Genomic DNA, 27926 nt, shown 5'->3' with positions numbered 1-27926 from the left:
CCGACCCCCCACCCCAACCCCTTTCTCCTCTCCATCCTTTAAGAACTATCACAAAGGGGACTTTGACCTGAGCTGTCTTTCTGTGTCACCACATGCCCTGCTGAATATAATTTTGAACAAGAAAAGCTCTCTTCTTGCTCCTTGCCCCACATAATCAGTGCATGGACTTCTGCTGCCTCAGGCTAGCATCACACCATATCTATCACAGGATTACAGCTTGTGTAAAATCAAGGAATAGAGAACCTGCTGCTCACACTATATCTTTGACACTGTGGTGAGCAGCATCTAAAAAATCCTTGTCTACTGATTTGCTTTCTGTTGTGGAGCAACAGGGCTGTTGAAACATTACTCCTCCCAGAAAACATGTTGAGGGGGTTGCTGGCCATCTCTGTTGATCACAAAATAGGGAGCCAGATCAGAGTCGCGGGACATGACCCTGATTAAGGGACCAAGAACCACGAGTGTCATTTACAAAAAGGTTCGATCATAGAAGTATAGTTTATGAGCAAGTCCAAACCAAAGTTTTGATAAAATAAAAAAACTGATCAAAGATAAATGTAATAAATAATGAATCTCGTATATCTATATATATAAAGTAATGTGGTAACAGTTAATTAATAATTTTCAGTGTTTTTTATTCTTTGAATCCTTGGGCTTGAATAATGCAGCACTGAACACCACTGGCATGAATTAACCTCGACTGTGGAGGACCTAGATATTGTTGGATGAAAACTATTTTTTCCAAGCTGAGCCCCCAATGTTCGTTTCCTAGAAGAGACTCGATATTTTCTCCTGCTACAAAAGCTTTCATCGCTGGCAGGATCTTGTGTTAGCATTTAGCCACCGCTGCCTTCATCAAGTTATTACCTCCTCAGTTTGTAGACCTTGCTTTGCTGTAATGGTTCAAATTCATGAAGTGGGTTATCTGTTCCTCATGCCGCCAAGCGTCAAGCAATGAGATGATGTCACTTCCCTTCAGGCTAGTTTAATATGACATGCTTTTCAGTTTGACCCTTTCTATCACCTGCTTGCCATTGCACAGACTTTTTTTTTTTAGCCAACTCATTGTAATCTGGTATGCAAGGTTATGAACGTGAAGTTTAGGAATAGGTTTTCTCCCACGAGATGTTAATTAGTCATGCTTTAGATTCATGATCTAGTGTTGCAAATAACTTCTGTTGAAGTCGACCGTAAAAGTTAGATTGGCACATTGATCTCTACTGAATGTATAGTAATGATTCCCCCTGTCTGCCATTGAGAGTTATATGGTGGATGAATGAGGAAAAATACCAAGCAATAATAGATTTGAACTGGTCAAAGATGAGCACAGTTTATAGTATATTTGTGTAGGTGTATAGAGACTTTATTGAATTCCCTTTCCCTTCCTTTCGGTAAAATATATTGTGAAGGGGGCGAAATAGTGATTTAATGTGACATTTTTACTTGTCCCTGAAATGTTTCTGGTTAATCAGGAGCTGTACTGCCATCTAGCAGCTCATTAAGCAAATATTACAGTACATATTTAAATACCACATTGGAGTGTAACCCGTGTAAAGTTGTGGTAAATGCATACGAGAACTGGATTTCCTGCTCCTCTTTGCTGTCAAATCTCCCTTGAACTAACATGAGGTAACTGTAATCTACTGTGTACTGGATGTTTGTTCGTATACAGCAGCACCTCTGCAACTGCTTCCTGTATTTGGACTTTAAACTGTATGTGCCTGAGGTACTATACCCAACTGTTATCCTGTTGGTTTGCAGTTTTTCTATTGAACTGATGAGAACGGTCCGATGATATTTAAAGTTACTGACCAAGACTGAAACATTAAAAGGAGAATAGCAATGTTTTTTTTTTTAAGTTCTTTATTTCTTGTGCAGGTGGTTCAACAGTTAATACCGGTAGATACAATTGGTGTCATGTAAACATCAGTTGATTACACATAACATGATCAAATGAGGATGAGTTTTTCTTTAGTTGATGGGGGGGCTTTTTGCACATGTACAGTAAATCAAGACAAATGGGAAAAATAGAAAATGAAGATGCCCAATACTGGTTGGTGTTTATATATTTGAGGCTAAAACAATCTCACATTACTGAGCTCGAGGAAAAGTAATCTAAACATGGCACAAAAAAAGGTGCAAATAATATAAAACTGTGACATTAGAAAATGTTTTAACAGCTAAGTATTTGTTTGTTGGGGTACAAACGGCAGCACTGACTAGACGCAGACTTAGACATATCTCTACACACGCAATCTGTCAGTGCCGCCCTTAACAGCAGTCACAGGCAATAGGACGACAGTCGCTGATGATGGTTATATATCCATAGATTTACAGGATGTCTCTGCTTTAAGTTGTGGCGACTTATTTGGAGACCTGAGGCTTTGCTGGCAGGTTAGCGTGGTAATTAGAGGCACCTATGTTTGTGTACAAAACCTTGCAAAATAAGGAATTAGTCATTCAGTGCAGTACAAAACAGTGTAACTTAAAAAAAATAATAATTAAAGGAACAGCAAATCACACATCGGCAGAGCCACCAAACAACTCTACCTAGTTGATATCAAGTCCTTCTCTGGAAAAGGTGCTCTGGAACAAGACGATAGATTGGAAGTTGGAGAATAAAATATATATATATATATTTTTTTTTATGTGATATTGAAGGACTAGATAGCTTTGAAGATTTCTTTGTTAAAGTGGCAGACCGTGCCCTGATAGATACTTCTGATATCTGGAAATTTGACGTCCCTCACTCCACAGACTTTGTTCCATTGAAGTCGCTTTGGGAGTCGCCCTCCTCCTCTGACGCGTCCTCGACCACCCTTCGGCCTCCGCCCACACGCCGACCTGTGCCGCCGAAGGAGGGCTCATTTCCACGCCTAGAAAATGCCACAGAGATCGATTAAAAGACAAAGATGCAAACGACAGAAACGCATCCCACCAGTGAGAGGAGTGGTTACGTGACATTTCTTCGAGCTGGTTAAGGTTTCTTTGAAAACCACTCGGGTGTTGGAATACAGAATGTACAGGCTGTGCTTTGGTTACAGGTTAAGCACGCTGGTTATCTTTGTAACTCATTTCAGTCCTGCTCAGGAAAATGAGTTCGGTTTATGGCAATTAAACCAAGCACTGAGAAAAACATGGCCGCCAGTGCGGAAAATTATGTAATGCAAAGCTCAATTTGATACCCAATATTTTGTATTTTTTATGAAATAACAGGAGCTGATGAGCCATATTTCTCTCAGTTAGGCTCGATGAAAGAAATGACAGCATTAAGAGTGCGCATGGGGGAATGAAAGGTTATGGTAATAAGAAATGGTGATGGGGCAACTTTTAGGCGCCGAGGTACCTGCTGTCTTACTCCTTGGGTTCAGGGTTGCCTCTGGAATAGAGATGGACACCATTGTTTTTGTCTTGCTCTGTAAGGCCACAGAACTGAAGTCTCCTAACATTGTAATGCTTTGAACGTGTTTCTAATGGTCGGGCGACGACTGTAGTGACAATGTGCTCTTTAAATGTAAATGACCTGAGAACACATAAGGCTCTTTGAGTTTATTTATTTGTGTGAAAATATGTATCGTATGCATATTTTATTCATACACTCCAGATAGTGACTGTTGACCACTCTGTTACTTTTCCTACTGCAGTATCTGTCCTGTTGTAGCTTCACAGGAATAAAAAGGTAAACAAGATGAGATTCAAACAAACAAATACAAATCCCAGCCAAGAAGAAAGTCAGACAGACAGACAGACTCCTTGGCTCTTTGTCCTACCTGAGTTTGCTCTTGAGAGAGTTCACCTCCCGACTCATGGCGTCGCTGGTCTCGGTGGCTTCATCCAGCTCTCGCTGCAGCTTCCTGCGGGCGGCTGTAGCACGCTGAGACTCCTCCTCTGACTCCTCTAGCTGCCGCTTCAGCTGCTTCATGCGGGTGTTCGCCTTTTCCGCCTGGCAACATGGACACACATTTTTGCCTGTGCACACATGAAAAAAAGTAAAGATGTGTCTGATTGTGGGTGCCTTGAGTGATCGTACCTGGTCTTTGTACTGCTCTGCCTGTTTCCTTTCGTCTTCCACCTGCATCACTAGGTCCTTGAGCTTCTTGTCCTTCTGGCGCACACTCTTAGCAGATGCCTGCTTCTCCCTGCGAGAGGACAAAACAGTCCAGAAAAGAACATGTATAATTGTAATTGTTACATCAGTTGGGGAGGTCTTCGTTGGAAGATGCGAAACAAATTCCTTGCTGTTCAGGTTTTAGATGGATATGTCCCTTCGGCTTTATGTCATAGATGTAATGACAAACAAAAACAAATTCATCAGACTTGATCTTTGACTCTGATCCCAACCTGTTCTCCTGCTCCAGCTGCTCCTCCAGCTGTGCCACCTTAGCCTCCAAGGCAGTGATGGAGGACTTGAACTTGGACTTGACCTGATTCTCCATCTCCTGGAGCTTGGCCTTCAGCTCCTTGTTCTGGCGCTCCATCTGCTGCCGAGCGCTCTCGTTCTTCTGGGAGGTGCTGCGCTCCGTCTGCAGCTCGTTGTTCAGCTGCTCCGCCTGTGGAGGGAACGAATGCAAAGGGTACAGATGAGGCCTCTGCTCTTTCTGAGCCCTTTACGACTCGAGTGGCTGCAACTGTCGGTTCACCTGCTGCATGCTCTTCCTCAGCCTGTCGTTGATGATCTCCATGTTACTCTGCTCTTCCTCTAGCTCCTCCTCCAGCTGGGAGATCTTAGCTTCCAAACGGCGTTTCTCATCTGCCAAGGCTGACCTGCACACAAAAACAACTGCTTTTGTCTTCCGCATTCATTTCAAAGACAAAAGCAACGGAGTGAAATCTCCACCCACTTTCCAGAGGAGTTGCTGGACAGCTCATCAGATAGCTCGTCTCTTTCGGACTCCGCCTGCTTCCGTGCCCTCTCAGCTGCAGCCAGGTCCTAGATATATGGGAGATGAATCCTTTATTTCAAGCCTCTGATCGCAGACAATTAGCGCCCTTGTTTGCAATCCAATGTGTTACCTCCTGTAGCTGCATAAGCTCCGCCTCCAGACCCTTGGCCTTCTTCTCGCTCTCCTTTGCGGTTGCCAACACCTCCTCTCTGGCAGCGCGGGCGTCGTCCAACTCCCTCTGGTAGTCCTTCATCTGGGCCTGGTGGGAAGGGAAGAAACAGGAATAAGAGAAGGCAATAGATGATAATTTAAGGTACATCACAAAAAAACAACTTCTAAAAGCAAACAGGTGCATTCAATAAAATCTAAAATACAATCCTGCGGCTACATTTCATCCATCCGTTCGCTCTCACCTGAAGCTTGCGGAGCTGTTTGATGGCCTCATCCCGTCCCTTACTGGCCGTCTCAATCTGTCCCTCCAGATCTTTCATGTCCGTCTCCAACTTCTTCTTGGCTGCAGATGCCAGGGCCCTCTGCTTACGTTCATCCTCCAACTCTGTCTCCAACTCACGGACCTGCAGTCAGTATGCATCATTGCTTTAAGAAGTTCCCAAACGTTAGGAACACCTAAACTGAAACATTAGACGATGACCCTGGTTTGATAAGATTTTGTCCCCCATCTAATAGGATCTATGCCTTAGATGCTTTATTACAGGAATTGAGCTATACCCAAAAGAGTAATACATTCTGTTTGTGATTCCCCTCTCAAAGGTCCCTCTGGTTCCCTGAACTTAGATTACTGATGTGATCTCCAGTCATATGGGACGCCTCTTTACCTGTTTGACAAGCTGTCTCTTCTTCTCCTCTCCCATCTCATCTCGTCCTTGGAGGTCCCTCTCAAACTGGGCCTTCAGGGCCTGCATGTTGACTTCCAGACGCAGCTTAGCGTCCTCAGCCGCCTGCAGCTCATCCTCCAGCTCCTCCAGCTGAGTCTTCATCTCTTCCACCTGGGCCTCCAGACCTCGCTTGGACTTCTCCAGCTCGTGTACCTGCCATCAATATAAAGCTGAATTAACTTGAACTTATTTGGGTGTAAATAGCATGAAGACCAGTCAAACCATGGAATTTCAGCCGACACATCTACTGGTCAGCCCAGTCTTGTCACAAATTCAGTGATGTTTTGAATGAAAAGATGCTTCAGCACTTACACTTTTTCCCACATCGTCCTTGGAGCTGATCAGGTCCTCCATCTCCATCTTCAGGGCCTTGTTGGCTCTCTCCAGCTCCTCTCTTGAACCCTGGGCCTCATCCAGAGCTCTCGCCAGGGACAGAGCCTTGGTCTCCTTCTCTCTGGCCTCGGCTTCAGCTCGGTCTCTCTCATCTGCATATTTGCTGGAGATGCTCTTCTCCTCAGCTAGCATCTGGAGACCAGAGAAGATGGGAAACCATGACCACTGTTTTTCGGGTGTAATGCTACGGTAATGTAACTAGTAGTGCTGCAGATGACCTTTTTAGGTAATGGTAATTATAGTAATTTCAAGGTTGTGATGTGTGTTAATCTTACGGCAGTTATCTCTCAGTGTTACCAGTTTTTTTTATTTAACCAACCTGGTCAAACTTCTTCTGCTTCTTCTCCAGGTTGGACACGTTCTGTCTCTGGTTATCCAGGTCCATCAGAGTGTCCTCGAGTTCCTGCTGCAGACGGTTTTTGGTCTTCTCCATCTTGTCAAATGCGGAGGCCTTCTCCTCAAACTGGGTGTTGGCTGCCTCCAAATCTCTCTGCAGACGTTTCTTACCTTCTTCCAGCAGCTCGATGTTTCCCGTCATTTCGTCCAGCTTCTTCTTCGAATCTGACAACTGTGGACAGAAGGAGACTTTAAAGGCACTCATTTTGAAGACGATAAATCCACTCCTCTTTATGATTTCACCCAACCTGCAAATTAGCACCACCTAGATGGACACTGACCTGAATGTTGAGGGTGGACACGTGTCTCTCCACGTTCCTCTTGGCTTCCATCTCCTCTTCAAGCTGCTCCTGCAAGTTATTCTTGTCGTCTTCTGCTTGCCGCAGCTTTGTAGAGAATTGCAGTTTCTGACGGGTCTCCTCAGCCAGCAGTTCCTGTCGCAGCAAACCAGGTTAAGTCAATCCTTTAATTCTCATCTATTCTCATCTATAAAAGTAAAAGTGAAGTTACCTGTGAGTCTTGTAGTTGGGAGGAAAGGCTGGAAACATCTTTGCTCAGTTTGATATTTTTGCCCTCTGCTTCATTCAGTAGGTTTGTCGCACTCTCTAGTTCAATCTGTATCAAGACAAAGATTAGGTTTCTGAGACTCATTTCCAGCACATCAGTGTAGTAGCTTTTAAAAAATGCACTGTTTTGCAATTTTTTGTAATGATGTAACTACTGAAAGTCATTTACGGTGATCTTGGAGCAGCGCTCTCCCAACTCGGTCTTCTGCTTCTCGCTGTCGGTAAAGCGTGACTGCAGATCGGTCACCTGACCTTCCAACTTCTTCCTCTTGTGCTCCCCGTCCTGTTTGGCCTGGGCGAGCGAGCGCACCTCCATGGTTAATTCTGATGTCTCCTTCTCCAGAGCTTGTTTGGCCTTCTCCAGGTTTGACTTCACCTGAGCAGGAGACAAAAAATACACATACGGTAGATTAATATCATGTGTATTGTATAAAAAAAAGGGAAGCTTGCCTTTCCTTAACAGTATCAACTTTATATAAAACCTGAATGTCTAAAACACTCTTATATGATGGAGGCCTACTCGTTTGGACTGCTCCAGCTGGTCTGTGAGCTCCTCCACAGCCTGGGTGTGTTTCTGTCTCATCTCCTGTATCTGGGACTCGTGGGTCCGGTTCTCATCATCGATGGCTTTCTTCAGCAGGTTCACCTCCTGCTCACGTTTGGCCCTGGATGGATGGATCATACAGATGTACATTTACATAACAAATATGACAAACTGTCTTACGCCTCTATTGTACCTGAGCATTGTGAGAACAAGGTGACATTTATGTATCTTCTTCTTCTTTTCTCTAAAATGAGTTGTATCTTAACCAGACGTTCTTAATAAATAATAACTTTATATTATTACATTTGTATATGTCAGCATTGTACAACAGACCTTAGCTCCTGCTGTGTGGCAGTGGTGTCCAAGGTGTCCTCTAGCTCAGACTTGAGGGCCTCCAACTCCTCCCCGAGGTCCCGTTTGATCTTTTCTGCTTTGTTCCTAGCTGCCCTCTCAGAGTCGAGGTCCTCCTGCAGGTCAGAGATGTGTCCCTCCAGCTCTCTGATTTTCTTCAGAGCGTTGTTCTTCTGAGCTGTCTCATCTTCTAACCTGAGGAGGAAGAGGAGTGCAACGAGAAGGACATCAGCATGATAGAAATCGCATCCAAGAAGAGAAAAGTTGAGGTGCTTGCTACTCTGCCTCAGATGTATTGGGTTATAAATGTGCTTTATATAATCAGCACTTTACCTAGCCAATGCGTTCTGCAGCTCCTCCTCCTTCTTTGCGAGCTGGGCTTTGAGGTCAGCGATCTGGGACTGCAGGTCGGCTATCTGCTCTTGCATGTCATTCGACTCTGCTTCCAACTTACGCTTAGCCTTATCCAGCTCCTGACGACCCTTCTCTTCCTTTTTCAAACGGACTACAAGTACAGCAGAGATATAACAATTAAATTCAGTTTTTTTTCTCCCAAACTCGATTGTGACATGGTTTTGACAGCGGCGTGATCCATCACGGATGATTACCCTCTAATTCAGAGATCATGGACTCATGTTTATTCTTGAGCTTGGTGAGGTTCTTTGACTTCTCCTCTTCCTCTGCCAGGTTGGAACTGAAGTCTGCAATCCTCTCCTCCATCAGCTTCCTCTCCTACAAAACATAGAGTAGGAATCTATTTGCCGAAACCCAGTTCCTCCATTTGATACAGAAACTCTCCAATAAGAGTCTCTGATGAATGCCGTTTATTTGTCCATCCACACTTACCTTCTGCAGCTTGTTGTTATGGTCCTCCATCACCAAGATGTCGTCCTCAAGCTTTTTGACCTTCCCCTCACTGGTTACCTTCTCCAGCTGCAGCTTTTGACGGGCATCTTCCTCCTCCTCCAAATGCTCTTCCAGTTCCTACAAGAAGAATACTGCAGCTTCAGCTTCTGCTGCTATTTCCTTACATAGTCAGAGCATACATGAACATGAAGCTCCTTGTCTATAGAAGGGCTACAAGAAACGATTGTAACAAAAGTAATGAACAAGAAACAGATGTGTAGACCTGCAACTGCTGTTGCATCTTCTTCTTATCCACCAACAGCGACTGAGCACGTTCTTCCTCTTCATCCAGCCTCGCCTCCATCTCATGGAGGATCTCCTCCAACTCTTGTTTCTTAGAGGCCAGGCGAACCCTCATCTCCTCAGCCTCGGCATACAGCTCTGTTTCTGCTTGAAGCTGCTCCTGCAGAGCGTTCCTCTCCTCCAAAACCTGGTGCAGACAGATCAGAGAAAATAGGGCTCAGCTTCATGGGTTCAGTTTCACTCATGTATACAATGAAACACTGAAAAGAGACACAGAATTGGTACTTCAGAAGAGTTTTAAATAGCTATGACATCAAAGTCATTTAGAAATGTGTTTGTGTCACTGTTTTTTTCCTTTACCGATGTGTGTTTCAAGGAGATCTCCTTCAGCTCAATTTCACTTTTTGAGGCCATTTCTTTGGCTCTCAGCAGCTCTTCATCCTTCAGACCCATCTCCTCCTCTTGGCGGGTCACTTGCAGCAGAGGCTTAACCTGTGGTTCAGGAAGACGGGCATTGTTATATCTTTATAAATAGGGTGATGAATGGCTTGTTATTTACAAAAATACATGAAGAATCAATTATCGCTTTGCATTAAAATGTTAGAGATGTATAATATACAGGGTTGTAGTGTAATCTTGTTCCATCATGCTGCAGAATGACTAACTGACCTTTGTGAAGAGCCTCCACCACTGCCAGTTCCTTAGTTTGAGGTAGGCAGCACAGTTCCTCTGGATCACCTTCATGGCTGTGAGTTGCTGTTGCCTCTTGGCAAATGCCCTTTAAAAACAGAGTGAAACCAATATTATATGATATAGAATTCAAAGCAAGGTGTTTCTAAAGCATGTGAGGGGAGGTTTGTGTGTTAATACTTTCTAGCCAGGAAGCCTCGAGCCTGTGACTGGAAAGCAATGATGACCACAGTGATCTTCAGATCTCTCTCCTCCTCCAGCTGGGCCAGCACTCCTGTGCGGAAGAAGATCTTACTCTGTCCGATCCTGTACAGATTGGGGTCCAAGTCCAGATGCTTGATCTACATTGACAGGAGATCAGTGAGGAAAAAGGGGGCTCACACAGGGAATGAAACCTTCTGAACAAATACATTAACAACAAGTTCATTCCAATGGATGGGAATGATGAAAGTTATGTCCATACCATGAGGCAGCAGGCTTGTTTGCCATCCATGAAACCTTTGGGGATAGCGCTAGCAGCCAGGATCTCATAACTATGAGACAGGAAAGAGACACAGAGACGCTTAACATGGCAGGAAAGGTTGGCGGAAGCATTATCGAACTCTAGTGGCACTTAGTGTAAGTTAGTGATAGGCCTCTGATCCCACTCACCGCTGGCGGAACTCCTGGAAAACGATTCTGTTGGGAAATCCTTGTCGGCAGATTCTGATCCCCTCCAACACACCGTTACACCTCAGCTGCTCCAGCACCAGGTTAGCATCCAGCTTCCCAGCCTGAGGAGAGCGGGATTTTAGTCTTATTACATTGGGTTTTTACATCGGCCAACACATTAAGACATGTGACCTCTGCCCACCTCTTAAACAATACGACTGTCCAAACAAGTTATTTTATCACCTAAGATGCTGACTTTTTCCTCACTGTGTACAATATATGTCTTACATTGCTTTAAGTTACGAGTGTGAATGATGCTGCACTTTTCTTTACCCTCTTCTCGTGGTTGGGGATGATGCATCTGACGAAGTTGGGCTGGGTGTTGTGCAGTGTGGTCATGAGTTTGGCCAGAGACTCCTTGTAGAGTTGTCCCACCGTGCGGAACATTCCCTTCTTGGTCTTTGAGCCGCTTGGCATTGAGCTGTCCGTCATCTTGGCTAATGTGTCGAGACCGACCACTCTGTCCGCTGAAATAGACAAAACAACGTTATGTTAACGTGAACAAACTCAACTTAAAACGGTTAAAGTGTGCTGATTCCTCTCACCATCTTTCCAGAGATCTTGCACAAACGTGCTGGAGGAGTTATTGAGCAGCGATGTAACGTTGTCATTTAGAGGGTCCATGTTCTTCGTCAACCAGGATGTGGCATTATAGTCCACCTACCAATAAAACAACATCAGTGTTATTTGAGCTTCATTTACATGTGTTTTTGACAACACGTAACCATCCCCTCATACTCACCCTTCCAGCATAATGAAAAAGAGAAAACTCTGTCTTGTCTTTGAGCTGTTTAGGTTTGGCGAATTTCACATGGTTTCCTTGTGTGTTCATGAGTTTCTCCACAAACGAGATGTCTGTGGCTTTGGGGAACCAGCACTCTTCATCCAGCAGAGCCAGGACGCCGGGGGGGTTGTTCTGCAGAGAATGTAGTGATTACTATGTTTGACCAAAATATCAAATGGCCTGGTCTAATAAAGCGTTTTTAAATGACATTGTGCTTTTATTGTTTCAAGGCCACTCACCGGCCTCTCAATGAGCTCAATACAGGGCTGCAGGTCCAGGCCGAAGTCGATGAAGTTCCACTCGATGCCCTCCCTCTGGTACTCCTCCTGCTCCAGGATGAACATGGTGTGGTTGAAGAGCTGCTGCAGCTTCTCGTTGGTGTAGTTGATACACAGTTGCTCAAAGGAGTTGTCCTGCAACGACCAAAGTACAGAACTCAAGATACATATAGTGCATGAAAATATCTGTGCGCCTTTTGTGTTTATTAAGCTACACAACTCATCGACAATCCATACCTCGAAGATCTCAAAGCCGGCGATGTCGAGGATTCCCAGGAAGGAGGCCCCCTGGCGTTTGGTCTTGTCCAGGGCCTTGTTGACTCGGCCCAGGATCCAGCGGAACAGTCGCTCAAACACAGCTTTAGCCAGGGCTTCAATAGCAAAGTCGGCCTAACAAATACGCATAAAACAGAAAATATTTATATGACAGGGCTGGGATGTGTATTTGTTTTATCGTCCTTATGGTTTCATACACTTCACTCGCTGTGGTACCTGCTCTTTGGTCTGTGCCTTCTGCACCACCTCTCTGCCCACTTTGATTCGAGGGGTGAGGATGGCACGGGTAAAGTCTGTCACGTTGATGCCCTGCAGGTGACACACTTTCTGGGCCGCTAGAGAGAGGAGAAACATGCAGGTACACTTAACACAAGAATCTTCTTTGGTACGCGTACTGCTGTAGATAAAAATATGTTGAAGTGAGTCGTGAAATTGGTAAAACTTGATAACCACATGGTTTGTTAAAGTGAGAAGCTGTGGTATCTGACCGGTGTTGTCGGGCATGGTGGCCTGCTCCTGGTTCCTCTCTTTCTTGAACTCAATGTTTCCCAGCTGCATCACTGTGGAGCAAACCTTCAGGATATCTGAAAAAGAGGGACATGACAGTTCATGCATCTCCAAGCAGCCTATCCTACTCTCGACAAGTAAGATTCTAAATCAGAGTTATTGCTGATACCGATTCTCTCCTCGTCAGTGAAGCCCATGATCTTCATGGCCTCCATGGTCTCTTCATACATCTCATCGTCCTGCGAGCCGGGGAGCTGAACATGACCAGCGACCAGGAAGCGGTAACCAGTGAACGCCTCCAGAAGAAGCTCCTCTGAAAATATAACACACAATGTTAAACATTTTGTGAATGAGTGATTAACTTTCTGTGAATATATGACAGTGACATATGCATCAGCAGGATGTTATAATATTATTGAGTATGTTCTAACTCACCACGCAGTTTGTCCTGGGCACCGGCAATCATGTAGTAGAAGATGTGAAAAGCTCTTTCTGTCCTTGCTTGTCTGATACAGCGAGACTTCTCCAGCAGGTCTGAGAGAATCAGCTGTTAAAGAACACGTATGCACACCGAGGTGGGTTTAAAAGACGGAATAAACCTCTCACAATAAACAGTTCCCATGTAAAGATCAGAGTTTAATGACATTTTCCCTCTCAGTGACTTCTAAAAGATGCAAGGCAGATAAATAAAGAATAAGAATCTATAGGAGTAATATAATTTTAACATAACACTGACAAAAATATGTTGTAAAAATCAAGCAAAAATGAAATAACTAAAGATGGAGAAAAGTCAGATTTCGGATGAGAATCCTTCTTCGGGCATTTCCCTAACAAATGTGCCCAAACAAAAGCTGCAGATAGGATACAAGTCTCAATATTGGCTCCGACGATGTAGCCGGTCACATCAAAGTTGATACGGATGAATTTACCCTGTGGGAGAGAAGACGTTACAGGATGAAATGCTGTGATTAACAACACATGCTCTAAAGAATCAGGTAACATCAGAAACTTCTACTTCAGAAAATAGCAAACTCACAAATCGGGAGGAGTTGTCATTTTTGATGGTCTTGGCATTTCCGAATGCTTCCAGGATGGGATTGGCCTGCAGGAGCTGCTTCTCCAGCTCCCCCTAGTGACAACAATGGTATACAGAAATATCAGTACTACACACTGACTGGATGCCAGAGGTGGACTTCAGTGCTGTAGGTGGAGGTCGGTGGGGATGAGATGGTTCAGGGTGGATATGGGTCGGGGGAGATTTATCAGAGTGAACGGCAAGTTTATCAATAAAATGTGTGACAAGTAAATCTATAAGTGGTTATATGACAGTATAATTCCTTTTTAATCTTGTTTGACTTTGCCCTGCATATTATGTAACACAGACGTGTGGCCTTTAACCTCTCCATCAGTTTTGAAACAGAAAGTGAAAGAGAAAGATGGCAGTATGTTGGGTCCGACAAGGCGATTTTAGCATTACAAAACTTTTGATGAATCCTGAGTATTTGCATTAAATAGGTCAAAAAAATGTAAATGATTGTGATTCACAAACAGCCTTCTGGAGATGCGATTTGCTTCCAGTGTGACTGCCGAGCCTGCTGTCTGGTGGGTGGAGCAGGGTCATGGTCGGTAAATGAGGCAGACACCCCTTCACTCTGCATCGAGCTAATCCACCTGATCAAAGAGGTCTGTGTCAGCCTAGCATCAGGGTCAGGTGCTGTAGAGCTCCACCTTAAAAACTCTCCCTTAAAAGCACTCCCTTCAGCTACCTTGTAAACGAGCTAATGCCATGAAGAGGAGAGGAGCACAACTTGTGTTTGTATTGTGATAACACATTTTTTTTATCACAATATTAGTTGTGTCCCTCTCCTCTTCGGTGAGATGATGAACAATGATGAAGATGAATGGTGGACATGTTCATTTGCAAACTTCATCAAGCTAGATTAGGAGTTCTTATTCAGATCAAGACAGTAATTTCTGAAAATCGACTATTAGTAATTAAAAGTCACTCTAAAAAAAAAAAAAAAAATCTTTGAGGAAAAACAGGAAAGATACAGACCAGCTGAATAGGTGCAGTTCAGAGTTGCCAGAGCAGAGAGGAGGGTCTTGTTCATTTCAGTCACTAGGGGAAAGGAAGGAGAGCAAAGAAAAATAGAGTGCAGCAAACTGGCAAGAAAGCGAAGGAGAGCTGATGGACAGGATTGTTCTTAAGACACTGTTTGAATGAAACGCTCAAGTAGCTAGCTAATGAGCAGCTGGCTGCGTCAAAATAGTGCCTGAGGAGGGGAAAAAGTGAGAGCGGAGAAAAGAGATGGACCAAATGCTATTTCTGTTCAGGCAATGTCCATTGGAGCCTTGAAGTCCAGCTTAGGACAGCGTGCTGTTTCCTCTGGAGAAAACACCCTGAAGGGATGACTGGGGTCAATGCCAAAGGGAAGCATCACTTTGATCCACAAATAAATCCTCTTGATACCTACGCCAACGTCAGAGCAACACCACAAACCATCAACATCACGTCAGAAGCCTGGGACGCCATCTTATTCGTTCTGACTTAGGTGCTGTTGAAAACAACAGCCAACAGCGCACCGTCGGAGCAAATGGCAGGTAAAGTGGACGAGGAGGAGGGAAAGGGAACGTAGAGTAAGGATGGGGGGGGGGAGTCGGTGTTTAATAGATCAGAACAGGACATGGGCATGCTCACACTGTGCTCGTTGATCTGTGAGAGACCCTGTCACTGCCAGGGAGACTCCAATCTCATCTCTGCTGGCAGTGAAAGGGTGTTCATAAGAAGACGGATGACACAAAACTCAACATGATGAACCAGTAAAGTATGAAACACTACATGTCCTTCATGGAACGTGTGACTGCAAGTCAGTACTATGATGATGGTCATGCAGTCTCAATCAGCTGTTGTTGGGTAAGATAGAGAGAGGACGAATGTTAGAGTAAACGCCTTCTAACTCAAGATAAGATTTGGGATCTTGACCCTTGGTGTAAAAAGTCATTATAAAGAGAAAACAACACTTTTGGGTAACTCAGTGACATTTTCTTCATGCACTTTTCTAACATACGGAAGGAGCACACACAAACACTACACACGAAAACACACTCGAGGCATTCCCCTTTACTCACGTAGGCAAACTGTGCTCCTGATTGTTGCTATTTGGAGGAAATGGCGATATACAGGATTAAACCGGGCAGTTTTCCTACATATGATGAAGAGTAAGGGAACTGGCTGACAGGTCCTAACTCTTAATGCGACATGATCTCATCGCGTAGACACTTACGGCACTGCTGTCCTTCTTGCCTTTATGTGAGGAGGCTACAACAGCCAGATACTGGATCACCTTCTTGGTGTTCTCCGTTTTCCCAGCACCAGACTCTCCCCTGGAGAGGGAAAAAAGTAGAGAAGGGGATTAAAAGATACAGAGAGCGCAAGAAGATAAGCAGCAGTGACAGGTACTCTGTTCACAGTTCAATAACCCAGTTTAATTGAATGGAAACATCTGTCCAATGTCTGACTCAAAGGATAATGTTATTGTGGAGTCTGCCTGCTGCATACTGATGCTTTTAGCAAGGATCACGTTTATAATCCATACCTTTACAGTTTACATTTAAATCAACCATCTTCTCTTGTTATAGAGCTTCGAAACAAGGGGGGGAAACAGCAAGCCTGGCTGTTTTTAAAGACGTTTCTGCCTTTATCTGATAGCGAATAGAGATAGACATCAAACGTGGGAAGGGAGAGGGGTGTATGCCGTGCAACAAAGATGGTATCCATTAGGCTACAGCCAGGCTAGATTTCCAGTCTTCATGCCAAACTAGGTCAGGCTGGTCTTCTCGTCTCCGCAAGTAAATGAATACATGTTATCACACGAAATGTTGATCTATCCCTTGAAATAAATGGCTTCGTGTAAGCAGGACAGAACTAACGGTCTCACACTTAATGGCAACAAAATCAATAGGTGTACACAGCTGGAAGAAAACTTCTCATTACGTTTACTAAATTATTAGGAGTTATGTGATATATCTTGTTTTTAAATAACTCAAACCTTTTCAAACAGAAGCAAGAACACATTATTTCCAGACAACGATCCTGGATACTTAGAAAGACGAAGTTGAATGATACCAGAGCCACCGGCCTGCAGTCCAACTCACAGACACATCCTCAGACATGGGTCCATAAAAGGCATGGGATGCTCCCTGTGTCGGGGGCTTGGCAGCCCTGAGAGGAATCTAATAACTCTGTCCTGTTCAGGTTTGGCGAGGACGTTTGACGTCAGGCTCCTACTGTATTCTGTTAGCGCAGAATCAATGATGGGAGTTTTTCCTCCGGATGGTCTGTCAAACTGTCTCTTCCTGCGCGTCCTGCTTACCATCACTTCAGCTTTCACTGACGATTATAAGATTGTTTGAAATGATGAAATGTGTGATATTTTATCAGAGGTACCATATTGCTAATATTCTGATGCCTTAATATGTTTTGTTATGATATTTTGAAAGCTTTAACAAGCTTTTTCTCTCGTAATATATTGAATATTTTAAGCCTTTACTATTTTTTTTAAATAACAAATACTATTCTCTCAATCATCTAAGGAAAGGATATCCCTGTAGTTCAGCTAAATTAATAGATGCAAGCCCTAAAGGGTCAGAAATGGCAGTGAATCTGCAACATCTTGCCACTATATGGAAACTATATCTATTCTGTCAGTCCAGTCTTTCACACACATGCAGTGAATATCAGACCAAGGGAACCAGTGACCCCGCTGAGATGAAATGTCAACATCTCAAGAATGGATTTAGCAGCAGGCTCCTAGCCATTTCCCATGACATATTCTTGCTACTGTGAGGAGGAATTCCACCGCTAGAATGACCAGAAAACACACTGTTCAAAGAAATGCCTGTAAAAGCGAATGCAATCGAGTGGAACGGCTCTGCGATGTGCAGTATGCTACATTTACACTGTTGATGAGTCACTTCAGTTTTGAAGTGAAAGTTCTCTGAAGTCTTATCAGATAACGCATTCTGTTGAAGGAAGTTGTGATAAAAGTAGTTATTTTGTTGCCATTATGATACAGGGAATCACTTCGTCTTGATCTGGTTTGATATGAAAAAGTGTTGCACTGTCTCTGTGTACATAAGCGCATGCCATCCTTAAAAGGATGTTCAATGTCATTAAAACCAAGGGGCTGATTGTTTGTCTCAGCTGAGGCGGAGCATGTGCCACACTTTATGTTCCTGGGCATCAGTGATACCGGTGACAGGAGCCCAGCCGGTTCACCTTGCTGCCGTCTGGCAAGCAGCTTATCAGCAGGTACGCGAGTTCCAGCTGCTGTACCACCAGACTTCAGGGAAGCTTCTTTATTCAGAATGTAAATTCATCCTCCACCAAATAATATAGTTTTGCTTTTGTATGTTTTTTTTGGGACTACAAACTTGTTGTTGTACAATGATGTTGTACAATGAAAATAAAAAACCTTTGAGTTAAAACAGGAGGTCTCTGAATTAAAGGTTCACAAGTCTCCCATGACAACATTTTAACCGTACGTATAAATGTCATGCTATAAAGAGGCAATGCTTACATAGGGAGGATTGTTCTAAAAACAATACCAAAGATGAACATGCAGTGCGATGAAACATGTGTAAACAAGCATGCAGGAGGAGCATGTCATACATGACATTCCACATATCGCACCAGAAACATTTCTCCCATATATGGCTCCAGAGGCCTGCAGAGGCTGTAACTCTGACTGTGTGGACCTGACTAACGTTCCAGAGAAGGCGGAATTGCTGTTCCGGCTCTTTCATATCACTTCATAGCACTTTGTGTAGGTTTTCTCATGTTAGCATCAAACATATTCATGTTCACCTAAACTAATAAAGAAATACCTTCCCCACACAGACAGGGAAACTACCAAACTTTCCCAAAGTTTAAATCCATTTAGGTTGCACCATCTCTGCTTGTTTGAATTATTGCATTATAGCCATCCCTCTCCAAAGTTAACCTTATGATGCTGTACATTTTAATAGAAGAGATGAACGTAGAACACAAGCCACTAGAATGTACATTATGTGAGAGTAGAAAGTTAGTTTGTAGAGAGCATCCTAAGTGGGAATAGTTCCTAGAAAAAGTGGGAGGGTATATAAAAAATCTGTGTCATGAATGATGACCATGGTACACGTACAGCAAAAATGCAAAGCCTATTAGGCCACTAAAACAGTTAAGGAAAAGCACATTAGTGAATTTACTTTGTTTTCTATGAATTTAAAGTGCTGCTAAGGCCAGTTCAAAGATTACGCTGTTACTGTCAGCCAAAACAAAGTCCGGGATGTCCAACTGATGTCAAAGTTCTCAATAATTGGTTTGAAAAGAATTTAAAAAATAAACAAACAGAATGGAGCCCAAACATTTGCAGAGCTAATCTGGTTCTCCCATCAGTACGCAGGGCATACTTCCTGACCGAGGGTCTGAGAGGAGAACGAAGCTGTAGCCCTCTGGGAGGCATGGACGCTCATCAAGACTGCCTCCATTTGGATGCAACACAATTCACTGCAGCATTATCTAACAAACGTCTGCATCCAGGTAGCAACACCTTCGAAAAAATAGCTTTTTATGAGTGATGTCTTGAGGTGTCATCTAATTTCTTTAACTCTGTGTGTAACATTATGTAACTGTTCTTCCACACATACACGTAGAAAATCTGGGGAAATGGTTAAGGGGAGACGACTGGTCTTTACTTACGTGCAGAGAATGGACTGGTCCTCACGATCTGTAGGCACAAAGAAAGTTTGTGGTCTTAGTCAAGGTTTATGACAACTCATGTGCAAATATACAGTGGGTGAGTGTCCGGGTCACTTATAAAGGCATAAACATGATGTGGTGAATCAAAGGACTCGTACAAATAAAGATCAATCTAGTGTTAAACTGAAAACACCAGCTGGGTCTCAGCTCAAGGCTTGACAGGAGGCCCGTGTGATTTGCAAAAGCTCCCCCCTGCCTGAAGAACATGTAACTCCCTTAACAATTTAACCATGAAAATCAACCCTGAATGTGCTGAGCAATGACTCATTATGCCGTCTCCAAAAATACTCTTGGGAGAATACAGTGAGTCCATGTACGGCGATTTAGCAACTGTTTCCTTTCATACAAAGCACTCCTGGGGGAGTACAGGGAGAACCACGGGGAAACATAACTTTGCTGTCAGTTTTTCGAAGCGAAACCTCTCCGTAGATGACACCAGCTACATTGCAAACATGATCCAATGTGGAAAGACACACAACACGGAGCATTTGCCGACAACTCCTCATCTTCATACGGTGACGAGCATCATTCATCATTTACATTCTGTGATTTAAGACTCTGTGGTACGCTGGCCGGCCCTGAACCTGGACTTTGTTCCACTGGTTCCATTCCTTACATACACAATCAACATAAGGCCTGTTCCCTTTCTGCACTTCCTAATTAAGGCAGATGGGGAGAGGGAGAGGGAGAGAGAGAGAGAGAGAGAGAGAGAGAGAGAGAGAGAGAGAGAGAGAGAGAGAGAGAGAGAGAGAGGGAGGGGTGGGGGGGTTGCCAGAGCCGTGAGCTTTTGTAAAAGATCCAAAAACAACACTCAGTCTTGCGCCAGAGACTCAGAAAGAAGGGACACTTCAAACTATTTTCCTTAATATAACATAATATATTTGTGACAAGGAACCGTTCAGGTTAACAGGTGAGGGGGGTCTACATTTCTGCACCTGCCTTGCAAACGGAATTATAGTGGGAGTCATCTGCTGCAGTTTTCACTTTTAAGAGGGACAGCAAACTCCCTGCGGGAATTTCACATTTTTATCTCCTGGACATCAAAGAGTGAGGCACAATTTGGGAAGAATGGGATCCCGGCCAAGATTGCAGGAAGAATGTCTCAAAGCTTCGGCCAGTTATCTGGATCTGCTGTTGTTATGCACCACTTCCACACGAACATGTTAACCGTTCATACTAACACTCAGCGTGGACATCCTGCATTAGTCACTGCTTCATGGGAAATCCCACAAGTACATCAACAATAACAGCTTCTTGCTAGCCAGTGTTATACAATAAAGGCAACAACGGGGTTCACAGATGTGTAGACCTTTTAGTATTTGAGAACTCTTTTGTGCAAAAGCTTATTGAAAGCGTTCAAAGACAATCCTGAAGCTTTACAGTTCTTTCTTGAAGATGCGTTATTCTTCATTGTGCTTCAAGACTCGAAATCAAGCTTGTCTTTTGATTAATGATCATAATGATACAAGCAACTCAATCTCAACTGCTATTGTTGCTTGTGCTGCTGACTTGATTGTTTCAGTATTTTGGTGCAAAAAGCAGTTTGAAGCCACGTTTAAAAACTTTAAACTGAACGGGTGGTCCACAATCTTAAACATCAATTGCCATTTCATATATCATGAGCCTAAGCAAATGTCTGATTTGTTTAGTCGGAGGTAAATTAAGCAAATCACATAACACTCTTTTTCATGTGAACATCGTGTTCTGGGTGGTAACAAGCGTGTGATTCGTAAAAAATGGTCTCCAGGTTGCAGCTGTATGGGTTCTCCTGCAGAGACGAGCTGACGAAATGTAATCCAAACACCCACACAAACACCAATCAATCCTTCCCCTTCTTGTTTACTTGTGACACCGTGTTTACACACAATAGCTAAATACAATTATTTCCTGTATACTGGCCGAGTGGAGCTTAAAATCCTCCAATGTACACATATTGGTGGTAGTTGAATTCTCAAAGTAAGAGAGAGCATTAAGCATTAATCCATGTTATCAAAGCTCCAAAAGAGATGTATTATATTAATACTGACGATGTGAAAAGAACTGAGCGAATTGAACATTCAACCTGATGTCAGTTGTACGTCTTTGCGCACATGAAGGATGGATATTGTTGCAGGTGTATTTATTAGATTCATGGTCAGTCCAAGCTTCCAGACTTATATATAATATCAGCACCAGCTAAGTTATCAATGCCCTTGCAATACAGAGAGATTAAGTTAAAGAGACCACCTGATACATTCATGTGATGGTAACATGCCAATGGAAACAGAGCTATATCATTGATTGAATGACTAGAATCTTTGAGCAGTTATACTGTAGCTAAACAATGACTTCCTTAAGTCTTTTCCAAACATCCTGTTTCATTGGGAAACTCCTCAAAGCAGAGTAGTATAATCTCCATTTAATAGGGACTTTGGGAAACTCTCCTTCCTTGTACGAGAAAAAAAATGTCTTTGGTATTCACACTGACCAAGATATGAATGAGAACTGAGTGAGGGAGGCTGCTGAAACAGGAAATGTTTTACTGCCCTCCACCCATCTCTCAATCCAGATGTCAACTCTCCTCAGAGAACATCCTCACGTCAACATGAGGTCCAGTGGGCACGACCCCCTGGAAGCACAAGAAACCGCTTCTCTGGGAAACCAGCTGCTCTAAAGTCGCACCACTGCAGGCTTATCCAACAGCCATTTACAGTAAGCATGACTCTGCCAAGGCCACTATCGTCACCTCTACAAGACACTGATTCTCAAATAGGCCAAACAATTCTCTTCCAAATTAAATGATTGTCTTCACACTCTGTAACAAACGTACTTTGTGATGAATTTACAGCAGACAGGTTAGGGCTACACGGTTGATTTTGGATAACAATAACCAGCTCTGCTTTTGAAACAATCTGCCTGAGAAGCGTGTGCCTGTTTGTGGTTTTTATTAACCGCTTTGTCAACAGGATGGAGCGAAATGCTGCCGGCTGTCACCACTCAGACAGAAGTGAGAGACTTTAGACAGCTGATACCACAGCTCACCCCCACACCGAGGCTCCTTCAAGATATCAGCAAACACTTCAATTTGACAGAGATAGCTTGAAAACATATGACACCAGCAGCTTGCAAATGCACACTGCAACTGCAAACAGTTTTTCTTGGTTATGTGTGAGAGCCGTCAATGTGTTACAGCAGCTCTGATGCTACTTTGTCATGACCCAGTTTGAAGTCATATTATTCATTCATCGCGTTTGCAGGATGTACTGAGCAGAGTGTAATTCTGCACCAAGCACCCATACTTTGAACCCAAATTTTGCATAGTGGCCAAATTGGTGGAATTACAACTTTGGTCAAATGATGCCATTGGACCCCAAAATACCTTTTCTCTTACAATGGGAAAGAGAGGTCTGTAAATAGGCACAGAGAGGTGGCGGTGAAAATGTTAGGCAATTTTATACTTGGAAGTCAAACCTTTTTTGCTCCATTGAGCAACTTTCATAGGAATGAACGGGGCACCACCTCCAACACTGTATCCAGTTTTTTTTATACATCCATGCTCCGGACAGGTAACCAGTTTATATGGTTTGCATGTCTATGCAATATAAGAAAAATAGTACATTACAAACACTGGGATAACAGGAAAATGATTTGCTTTATAATTGTATCGCTGCTCCATCCGAGGCAAATGTGTGAGTTAGATATCACAAAGATGCGGGGCAGTGGAAACATCCTACCTTGCATCATGTTCCGGTAGGCATTATCAGCGATGGAGTAGATATGAGGGGGGACTTCATGTCGTTTCTTCCCTTTGTACATGTCAATGATCTTCTCTGAGTAAATAGGCAGCATTTTGTAGGGGTTCACCACCACACAGAACAGGCCGGAGTAAGTCTGAAAGAAAGGGCCATGAGGTAGATGAGTGTGTGTATGTGCATGTTTCTGTTCCTGTATTTCTATAATTGGGAGGAAAAAACATGCCAGGGACAGAATGCAATGATAAAAATGTAATACTGCAATAATCCACAAAAAATGGCTGTACCTAAACATTTCAGATTAGATTGCAATTAGGATTATGGAATCAATAAAGTCACCATAAATATATAGATACAAACATCTGTGTGTAGTTGCACATCGTTAGGTTGTGAGTGAATGATTATTATGATGTATACTTACATAAATAAGGCCTGAGAAGTACCTCTCGCGGATGTTGTGCAACACAGAGGCTTCGTTCAGGCAGGTGAGCTCGGCCATGTCCTCCACCTTGCTGAACTTGGGCGGGTTCATCTTCTGGATGTCGTCCTTGTTGACGGTCACCTTCTTGGCGTTGTCGGCCAGCTCCACCAGCACCTCGTCGCCGTGCTCCTCCTTGATGCTGGCCGCCTCGAAGCCATGTCTCTCTGATGGGATCCACACCAGCTTCCTGGCAGCCCAGTCGGCCTGAGCCATGGGGCTGTTCAGGAAGTCTTTGTCAACGAAGAGGAACTTCTCGTCCTCGGTCGGGGCTTTCTTGGACATCTTGGTTTGAAGTGGAGGGCCAACTGTTAAAGAAAAAAAATGGAAATGGACGTTGGAAAACTGTGAACGATAAAGAAAGCAGAGACGGAAGGGAGGTGGAAAGTAAGGAAGGAACAAGCATGGCTAAGAACAGAGGCAATAGGGAACAAAGCAAGGCAGGAAGGCAGTAAATTAAAAAAGAGGGCATAAATTACGCTAATATTTTACATGACATGATGCATCATCACAACTCAAACTTCTTGATACACATCCTAGATAAATACAATCTTGCTGTTTTTCTTTTTGAGGCCCAACAGCTTGTTAACTAAATACTGCAGTAAGTGATGAGTCTCTTAGTATAAGTTACCTCCTGCCTGTGAATGTAACTCAAAGAGTTAACATGTTTCATCCATTGGGGAGTTCCAGAGTTCAGTCCTTCTCACAGACCTCCACCCCCGCTCGACTACACTTTCACATACGCCACAAGGGAGACGTGCAAACAATTCACCCTCCCTAATTTAGATAGAAAGATTGAGGCTGAGGAATTGATTCCAATTAACTCGGTCGCAAAGACCTTCCCGAGAGAAACAACAGTTTTATCTCAAATATCTCGAAAACCATTAATGCTCACTTGCAATTACTCATACCTAATCATTAAGTCAGTGCTTAATTGACAACATCCATGACATGTTTTCCATGTCTCCCCCCCAACGCTCTCTCTCTCTCTCTCTCCGTCTCTCTCCCTCCCTCCCTGTCTCTATGGTAGGAGACTTCAGTCTCGTGCTGTGATGACCATATATGGGCCCCTTCTCTGGAGTTGGACTCTTTTTCTGCGGACCTAAACAGCAAGGCAAGTGAACTCCCAAACAAAGCCCATATAGGGAATAGTATGTCTCTCTTGCCTTGTCGTTTACTTCAAAATGATAACAGCAAGGCAGAGAGCCTGAGGGGGGCCCGGGGCTTTAACAATAATGTTCCATATGGGCCCCTAGCGGCACTCATTTTTTTAATGCAACAGGCAGTGTCTGGGAGTAGTACCTGCAGCGGGAGGTACTGTAGAATGCAAAGGTGCAGGACCTGTACCTGAACCTAAAATATAAGCTTACAAAATTCAGCTTGGTAGCAAATATTTGAAATATATCACCATATTCTGCACTATATGTCTGAATGTGCAACCAAACAAAATTGGTTCAGTGTGTCCAATACTACGTTTAAACAATATTACAGTTCAATTGGACTGGCCTCTGAACTACTGAGTAGAACACTTCCTGGATTACATTGAGTCTGTCATGTCCTCAGGCTGTTACTTCACCTCTCCATCCCTCCGTACACTGAGACTGGCATGCATTTTTATTGAGTGGGAACTATGTAAAGAAGTCACTGATCCTCCTGAGAAAGCCTATAAATGTACCCCAGGGACCAGCCAAACCAAACCACCCAGAAACTACTGAAATATTGTTGCATTGATATTAACTAGAGACACGGGGCAGACACTTCCTATTTTGCAAAAACTGCAGAGCCGGTGGATTAGCCCAGTGAGCTGAGCCTGCTTCTAAGGAAACAAGGAAGGGACCAGCTGATGCTTTGATAATCAGCTATTTCTGCAGATAAAAGTAAACAGAGTTTTCCTTTTTCCTGACCCCCACCCACCGGTGCACATGCGCCAACCAAAGCCCTCCTCCTCAGCCCCTTTAACTTTCCTCACCACTGTGGCTTAATACCATTAAAAAGCCTCCTCCCCCTCTCTTTCTCTCCCTCTCTCTCTCGTCAACACAGCTTTGTACTCGGCAAGTGTATCTTAAAGGCTCGTGTCTGAAGTGGGGTTGACCAGATAAAAGGTAGATACAGACTGATTGGAAACGTACAAGGATGACAAGGCTCAGTTTTTTCACATCCGCTGCATGTTCACCATTATACCGTAAATTAATGAAGACATTAACAATTTTGCTACTTTATTCAGCGTAAATAATCAACTCAAAGCCGTTTCACATTTCTGTTAAAGATTATCAAATCCTCCATTATCATTAGATGTTGGCTGTGATTCTCAACCACAGAGAAGAAAGAGTAATACAAATGTATGATGTGTCCAATAACAATAACTTTATTTTAGAATGTCTATTTGAAATGATAATAAACAAATGTAACCCAGGAGAATATACGTGACCTATTTCTATTTATGGACGAAGGGGGTTGACCTGCAGGGCCTGTGAATGATTTTACTCATTTCCTCTCTTGGCTCTTTCACAGACATGCTTCCTGTTATCATCTTCTTAATAATTCATTGGTGAAGATTAGGGTTGCATCATGTAAGTAATCAAATCGTCAAGATTGAAACAGACAAATGACTACACTTGGTTTGTCACATTAGAGAAAAAGTCCAGGCCAGCAACTGCAGTACTGTCCATTTATATGCAAATATGGCAGCCAATTTAATTCTAAAAACACGTAACTTTCTTCTAAAAATTAAACAGTTACAAATTAGAAGTAGTAGCTTACACAAATATTCTGTGAGGGCTTCAGTGTCATCATCAGTTTATCTTGTTCTGATGAGCAATCCTGCAAGCCTGCTTTCTAGGTGGCAGAAGTCCTGATAGTGTGATACGGTTATGCTAGTGGTGTTTTTTTCACGTGTAGAATGACAGAGATAGACAAATATGGACATCACGTATGAAGAGAATCAACGACTGAATGAAAACCAATCACTGGTTTCGTTGTTGATGTGTGAAAACGCTCAGTTCTCACTAGAGCGTCTGCATCTGCAGCCACAACAGTTTCAGCTGTTTGACAGACATGCAGCTTTATACAACCATATTTGGAAAACAGGAAACTCCATGGTGAGAGCCGTGCCCCATTTCTCTCCTGAGAGATTCAGACTTAACTTACATACTTCCTTACTGTAGTGGAGTGTGGTGTTCACAACCAGTTCACTATCTAATACTCTTTAAATTAAATACACAAATAGTTCTGTATGAATGACACTGAAGTTAGTGAATTATTGGATGTAGACCTGAGCACCTGAGTGGGACTACTTTTCTTCAATGAGTAACTTTAAAGAAGTTACACAAATAGCAAACATAAAAGTAAGCTAATAAGCTAAAGCTAATACATTTCTAAATAGTACACCAGTTTGTCTAATTCCTGTTAGATAAATTAAGTTATCTTGTTGTTATATGTTTACATTTATAAATTTAACAAGTAAAAAAATCCTCAAACGTAAGTTAACAAGGGGAGAGAGGGATGCAGTAGGACAAGTGCACTGCAGCATCACCACTCACAACACGTCACTCTACAGCGGATGATATACTCACATGATGTGAAGAAATTTGTGTTGAGGGGAGCTTTGGGTTTGGAAAGTTAGGGTCTGGAGCAGCAGGCGCCGGCGAGGTACTCCAAAAACGAACAGTCCAAATGACCCCCGTCAAATTCAGAAACTGACCATTTAAGCTGCGTAGCGTTGCGCGAGGGTGGAGCTGCGCGAGCCGAACCTCCTCCTCCAGCATCGTCCAGTGGCAGGCAGCATCCGCGAGCGAGGAGGAGGCAGAGGACATGCGCACTGCGGACGCCGGCAGGAAGGTATGGTGCTGAAAGGAGTAGAGTGCTGTTGGTAAAAAAGAAAAGAAAAAGAAAGAAAGAAAAGTCAATATAATTAAACGGGGAACGATTTAAATCATCTCCACTCACTGTTCTTGATAGATTTGCACTGACAATAGGTTTATCTGTGTGTTTAGATCTACTCTTTTCCCCAGTGTATGCTACTTTATACTTCTACATGTATTTGCTAGCTACGATCTGCTAACTACTTTCCAGATTAAGTTGTGCTTTGTAAAACCTAAGATCATATGAAATTACTTTAAAAGTGCTGCTTACATGTGAATGCATCAGGATAACCATCAATTAATAAAACTAGGGCAATAAAACAGAAAGGGTGTTTACTGTGCTGCTCAATGGGTACTTTAAGTACAGACTTTTTGAATGTATACTTTATTTGTAATAGTAGTTTCATTGTGGGAGAAGCGTCGGTGTTATTTATTTCTAGCATCAGTGATGATGGCTCAGATCTATTCAAGTGTCCCAGTGAGGCATGAAAATGTAACAGAGAGCTCAACTGAATTCAGACATTGTTAATGTTCATACCTGTAGCACTTTGAACATAGCAAGGTATCCTTGTTGAACAGCTACTACTTTACTCAGATGAGGACCGAACACTTGTTTCTCTTTATCAGCAATGAT

The 27926-nt window shown here is 43.2% G+C and overlaps 1 protein-coding gene across 3 annotated transcripts; it reads right to left on the bottom strand.

Annotated features, from left to right (window-relative positions):
* Positions 1–112: 112 nt before the first annotated feature.
* Positions 113–27163, bottom strand: myh11a (myosin, heavy chain 11a, smooth muscle; the record flags this gene model as incomplete). Of its 3 annotated transcripts, XM_084005357.1 has the most annotated exons (42): positions 27005–27163; positions 23376–23740; positions 22937–23093; positions 19164–19191; positions 15709–15808; positions 15554–15580; positions 13461–13553; positions 13291–13354; positions 12860–12958; positions 12594–12737; positions 12406–12501; positions 12134–12252; positions 11879–12031; positions 11603–11776; positions 11322–11495; positions 11125–11239; positions 10853–11046; positions 10520–10641; positions 10332–10401; positions 10049–10209; positions 9848–9956; positions 9539–9670; positions 9159–9365; positions 8876–9013; positions 8638–8761; positions 8363–8534; positions 8012–8224; positions 7655–7799; positions 7304–7510; positions 7079–7183; positions 6850–7002; positions 6492–6740; positions 6092–6304; positions 5720–5932; positions 5297–5458; positions 5014–5142; positions 4842–4930; positions 4641–4764; positions 4342–4550; positions 4031–4139; positions 3771–3943; positions 113–2876 (listed from the first exon to the last, which is right to left on the bottom strand). In XM_084005357.1, the coding sequence occupies exons 2-42, from the start codon at positions 23715–23717 to the stop codon at positions 2747–2749; spliced, it is 5937 nt and encodes a 1978-aa protein (XP_083861483.1). In that variant the 5' UTR covers positions 23718–23740; positions 27005–27163. The 3 variants fall into 3 exon arrangements, with proteins under 3 accessions (XP_083861483.1, XP_083861484.1, XP_083861485.1); XM_084005358.1 differs by lacking the exon at positions 15554–15580; XM_084005359.1 differs by lacking the exons at positions 113–2876; positions 15554–15580 and having other exon boundaries at positions 3767–3943.
* Between the last annotated feature and the right edge of the window lie 763 nt (positions 27164–27926).

The sequence above is a fragment of the Eutrigla gurnardus genome, assembly GCF_963514095.1.
Source record: "Eutrigla gurnardus genome assembly, chromosome: 3".
Lineage (NCBI taxonomy): Eukaryota > Metazoa > Chordata > Actinopteri > Perciformes > Triglidae > Eutrigla > Eutrigla gurnardus.
The sequence above is the reverse complement of the archived record's forward strand: the minus strand, read 5'-3'. Positions and strand labels throughout refer to the sequence as shown.